This window comes from Galeopterus variegatus, unplaced genomic scaffold (assembly GCF_000696425.1).
Source record: "Galeopterus variegatus unplaced genomic scaffold, G_variegatus-3.0.2 Scaffold8046, whole genome shotgun sequence".
NCBI classification, from domain to species: Eukaryota; Metazoa; Chordata; class Mammalia; order Dermoptera; family Cynocephalidae; genus Galeopterus; species Galeopterus variegatus.
In genome coordinates this window covers 50996-56932 of record NW_007734157.1, presented here as the reverse complement: position 1 = coordinate 56932, position 5937 = coordinate 50996, and the positions used below count along the sequence as shown (strand labels likewise).

At 37.9% G+C, this 5937-nt stretch overlaps 1 protein-coding gene across 2 annotated transcripts in view; it reads left to right on the top strand.

Moving 5' to 3' along the window:
* The window catches only part of SCG3 (secretogranin III), a 34663-nt gene that overhangs the window by 13396 nt on the left and 15330 nt on the right, over positions 1-5937 (top strand). For both annotated transcript variants that reach the window (XM_008592581.1, XM_008592582.1), the window contains exon 8: positions 2827-2943. In XM_008592581.1, the coding sequence (XP_008590803.1) occupies positions 2827-2943 (117 nt within the window). The remainder of the gene's footprint in view (positions 1-2826; positions 2944-5937) is intronic.

Here is a 5937-nt window from a genome sequence, read left to right as displayed (position 1 = left end):
AGATGAATAGTTTGCAAATATTTTCTCCCATTCTGCTGGTTGCCTCTTCTCTCTGTTAATTTGTTTTTGGTGTTTTTTGTTTGTTTGTTTGTTTGTTTTTTGCTGTGTAGAAGCTTTTTAGTTTAATGTAATCCCACTTGTCTATTTTTGCTTTTATTGCCTGTGCTTTAGAACTCTCCATAAATTTTTTTCCCAGAACAATGTTTTGATTTCTTAATAAATTTCAAGTATACAGTACAGTGTTAACTATAGTCACCATGCTGCACATTCTCGAGAACTTATTCATCTTGCATAACTGAAACTTTGTACCCTTTGACCAACATCTCCCCATTTTCCCCTCTCTCCTGACCTTGGCACACACCATTCTACCCTCTGTTTCTATGAGTCTGACTATTTTAGATTTCACATATAAGTGAGATCATGCAGTATTTCTCTTTCTGTTTTTGGCTTATTTCACTTAGCATAATGTCCGCTAGGATCATCCATATTCTCTCTCTCTCTCTCTCTCTCTCTCTCTCTCTCTCTCTCTCTCTCTCTCACACACACACACACACACGGAGAGAGAGAGAGAGAGAGAGAGAGAAATTCTGCCATTTGTGGCAAATGTTTATCTAAAAGGATTTATTCATTTTCCTCTCTTAGGACAGTGTATAGAACCTACTTTATCCTCTGCCATTTGTGGCAAATATTTATCTAAAAGGATTTATTCATTTTCCTCTCTTAGGACAGTGTATAGAACCTACTTTATCCTTTTTTAGATTATTTGAGACATTGTTTTGTAGACATTTTCAGCTATAGCCTTCAAATAAGTTAAAATGAAGGACACTGTAATGAAAGAGGCCAGGAGCCAAAAACACACATGGGAAATTATTTGTTTTTTGTTTTTTTTATAACAAAGTCCTTAATGTGTCCTGACCTCTTCTCTCATGTGTGCACTGAGTTAACTGAGGATTTCAGTTCATATTTATCTTTGGTTACTCTGCAAGGAGGATATAATATGCAAAGATGTTTCTGTTTCTGTTGTTACTGTGTAAACAGATACGCTGAACAGCCATAATGTCTTTTCCTCTCCCTGTTCAAAGATGCAGCCCCAGATTGAATGTATATACAGATTTTTGTAATTGTAATCTATTTCCCCAAGAAGTGACCTTAGAGTAAGCTTTCATTTCTGGAGAACATCTTTTCTTCCTCAATTCCAGACAGAAACCAGATGGCACTGGCCCCTCTGCTGGTGTCTGCAGGGCTTGTACACACTGAGGGTCCATTCTGAGCCATCTTGCCCCATTGGTTGGCAGATGCCCAGTTCAGAATCTCTGCCATCCTGGTGAGTCACTTCTCATCAGTGAAGAGCATCAGCATAATATGAAATACTTATATAGATGTGACTTCGAGCAAATATGATGGCTGAAGTTGTTTACCAGTTCTTTTCCAGGATCTCTTCCCCATCTCTTTTTTCCACATTTCCTTCCTCCCAACCATGTAACTTTTATGGCATTGAAAAAATTCCATTGTATGGAATGTCCTTTATTTTATTTGTTTTTATCCTTTAATTTCCTTTATCCCATTCCCGATTACCTTTATTCTGCTAGAGTTCTAATTTAAACACTTATACTGAGGTCTTTGCTAGTACCTATCTTTCGCACCCAAGGTCTGAACCATTTGAGAAATAATAAAGCAGAAAACCAAAATATCATCTCTGTTACTGATAAACACTGGGTTGTAGAATGTAGATAGTGTGAGAGCCAACAACAGGCTTGCTCATGCCCTACCCCTCAGTCTAGATCGTGGAACAGCCAATCCCAGGGATGGTTTACGTATGCAAAGCAGGTACATTTCTCAGGTCCTTGCCTTCCACCGTTCCAGGACAGGAACAAAAAAGAAATTACAAATCCCCGTCAGCTGACAAGTGCAGACTAATGGCTGTTGCCAACCAACCACATCAGTGGGGATGATGAATAGATGACAGGAAAGGCTAGGAGTATTTAAAGAAAGTCCTTCATGGCGGCTGAAAAAATGGAGAAAAATGGGCTCCTCTCTAGGATCTTAGTTTGTTTTTCTTTTCTTCATAAAAGGAAACAGGTTTTTTTTTTTTTTCAGATTTTAAAATCAATACATTTACTGAGCTACTATGGCATCATCGGCCATCTTGTTCCTTCGTGATGCAGAGCAGTATGTCAAATACAAAGCTTTCCCAAGAAACTGTTAATAGTGGTTATTTGCAGGGAGTAAGTGGGGGAGGTGGGATTTGAAGAAGAGAATTTACTTTGCACTTTTACTTACTTCTGTGTCATTGGAATATTTTTACTATTGCATGTATTCTTTCAAATGAAATAAAGGTCAAAAAGCAATATATAATACAATACTGTTAAATCAATTTTGCATTTAAAAATAAAAATATGTGTGTTCTTATTTCCAATTTTAAAAATTAAGTCTAATTAATAAATACAGATCGTCCTTGCCCTCAAAGACTTACTGCCTGAGTAGAGAAAATTTCTTAGGTCACCAATCTTCTACCCTTCCTTTTGGGTACACTTTATCTCAGATTGAAAACTGTCTATCATCTACTCTATTAGTAAACTATTTTAGATTAAATTTAACCTTTTTGGAGAAGTTATAATTGCCCATTTCTGAAAAAGCTCAGTATAGTTGTACATTACCCTGTATTCCCAATCAAGTCTTAGATTTTTTGTAAATTAAATATACATGGTTTTAGCTACAAATATAGGGAGAAATATTTCAATAAGGTACTGTACTTCATAAATCGACATTGAAAGATAAAGCTATAGTCCACTCATTTTCTTTAAATCATTTTGTTCTTTTCTATAGAAAAAGAGGCAAAAGAGAAAGAAACACTGATTACTATCATGAAAACATTGATTGACTTTGTGAAAATGATGGTAAAGTACGGCACAATATCTCCAGAAGAAGGTGTTTCCTACCTTGGTGAGAATCCTGTTTTGTTTTTACTGTGGTAGTTTTCGTTGTTAAAATTAAAGATCTGGCAAAAATTACCTCACTAATTTGATAATTTATGTCAAAACAGCCCAAATCATCTGGGTAACCAAAATTGCCCACCTTGATAGTGCAAACAAATAAAATTAACAAGAAGTTTTCAACTCTTTATAGATCCAGCTTGAGTAGAAACATTTCACATTTATTATATTTTATCTTATTGGCATTTTCTAATAATCTCCATGGAGACAATTTTATTAAAATTCGACTGAATATTTTTCAATTGCATTTGGAAGGTTGGGAGTAAGAATCTTGATTTTCCCTACTGAGGTCTGTGTGTGGCAAGGAGGAAAGACCACCGGACTGGGTGACACAAGTCCTGGCTCCTGGTCCCAACTCTGTCACAGACCAGCTCTGTCATGCTGGTGAAGGCACTGCACCCTGCTGGGCCTCAGTTTCTACACCTATAAAATGAAGGACTCTCTTATCTATAACCAGAGCCAGTAAACTACTGCCCATGGTCCAAAAATGGCCCAACACCTACTTTTGTATAGTGCACAAGCTAAGAATGGCTTTTACAAGTTTAAATGATTGAAAAAACATCAAAAAAAGGATAGCATTTTGTGACACGTGAAAACTTTATAAAATTCAGATTTCAATGTCCATAAATAAAGTTTTATTGGAACACAGCCATGCTCATTTGCTTTAGTGTTGCCTGTAGCTGCTTTCATGCTACAACAGGAGAGTTGAGTAACTGCAACAAAGACTTTATTGCTTACAGAGTCAAAAACATTTAGTATCTGGCCCTTTACAGAGAAAGTTGGCCAACCCTGAATCCTTGAACTTTAAAGATAAACTTGGACATTCTTTGATTTTGCATATAGGTTGGTTTTTTTAATTAATTAAAATTAAATAAAAATTAAAATCTAGTTTCTCAGTTGCACTGGGCGAGGACATATTACAAATGATGAGTTTTTGTTTGTCTAAAAAACCTTTTATTTTCCTGCTTGATTTAGTTAGTCAACAAATATCATTCATCCCTGATGTCCCTTGGGCTAGATGACCTCACGGCCCCTTACTCTGATGGGGGAGGGAGAATTAAACAGAAGAGGAAATATCACAGGACAGAGTAATCCAGAATTATTCTGTATGAACCCAATTTTTTTTCATGTAGAGATAAATCAGAAATGCCACAAAGGCTTATGTGCAAGGCAGGTATTCCCATTACTATTTTTAGCTGTGCTGTCCCATATGGTAGCCACTAACCACAAGTTGCTATATAAAAGTAATTAAAATTAAATAAAATTTAAAATCTAGTTCCTTAGTTGCACTAAGTACATTTCAAGTGCTCAATAGCCATGTGTAGCTAGTAGCTACATATTGAACAGCACAGAAGTGAATACTTTCAGCCTAGCAGAAAGTTCTATTGGACAGCATTAATTTATTGGATCAAAACAATGGTATAGTGTAGATACTCCACAAGATGAGAATGCCTAAAATAAATTATTTATTCTTATGATAGACTATTTAAATTTTATTTTAAATGTTTTTAAAATCATTGTATATGCTTATTACATATACAATTACATATACAATATAGATATTGTTTATAAAGGCTATTTAGTGACAGAGAGAAATGTTCTAATATAATGTTAAATGCTTAAAGCCATTTAAAATATAACTCAATGGGCCAGCCTGGTGGCGCACTCGGTAGAGTGTGGCGCTTGGGAGTGCGGCGGAGCTCCTGTCGAGGGTTCGGATCCCATACAGAGACCGGTCTGCTCACTGGTTGAGCGCGGTGTGGGCGCGACACCAAGGGTTGCGATCCCGTTGCCGGTTGCGGTACGGTCGTGACACTAGGGTTGCGATCCCATTACCGGTCATGAAAAAAGACAAAAAGGAAAAAAGTATATATATAACTCAAATTTTGGTATTAAAAAATGGATATATATATATAGAAAGAGAAAGAAAGTTGGAAGTAAATATACCAAAATATCTCTGGGTGTAATAAGTGCGATTTTTAAAAATAATTTTCTGTTTTCTTAATTTCCTCCTATATGTATTACTTTTACAATCAGAATATGAGTTATGTTTTAAAATTTTTTCCATATAAGCACATTGGCTTTTGACTTCTGTTACTGTCGAAATCTACCCTCAGCCCCCTGAGGGCTCAGGGCAGCGTAGGTAGAAGAGAGAGGATGGACCAGCTTCCTTCCCTCCTATCTGAGCCAGTGACAAGCACTGAGCTGCCTTTCTGTTCTGGTCCCAACAGTGTGTGGTGATTACAAAGATTACCAGCTATGGTCACCATTTCAAAGAAAAAAACAATGCATGGGCCGGCCCGGTGGCGCACTCAGTAGAGTGCAGTGCTTGGGAGTGCAGCGGTGCTCCCGCCGAGGGTTCGGATCCCATATAGAGACCGGTCCGCTCACTGGTTGAGTGTGGTGCGGGTGCGACACCGAGGGTTGCGATTCCGTTGCCGGTCTTGGCACGGGCGCAACACCGAGGGTTGCGATCCTGTTACCGGTCACGAAAAAAGACAAAAAGGGGAAAAAAAGAAAAAAGAAAACAATGCACTATGCAATAAAATATACTAATTTTCTTCTCAAAATAGGGGTGGAGTAGAAGGAGTTTACTTAGGGAGAAGTTATACAGAGTAATAATGGAATCTTTACAGACTAATTGCAAAGAAATGCTTGTTTGAGAATGCCAAATAAAGCCTGTCCTAAAATAGAGTGAGATAAATATATGGCTGATTGAGTAACTGAGTAAAAAGAGTATGGATTCTTTTTTTTTTTTTTCCTTTTTTGTCTTTTTTCGTGACCGGCAACGGATCACAACCCTCAGTGTTGTGCCCGTACCGGACCGGGACCGGCAACGGGATCGCAACCCTCGGTGTTGCACCCGCACCTCGCTCAGCCAGTGAGTGGCCGGTCGGTATGTGGGATCCGAACCCTCGGCGGGAGCGCCGCCGCGCTCCCAAGC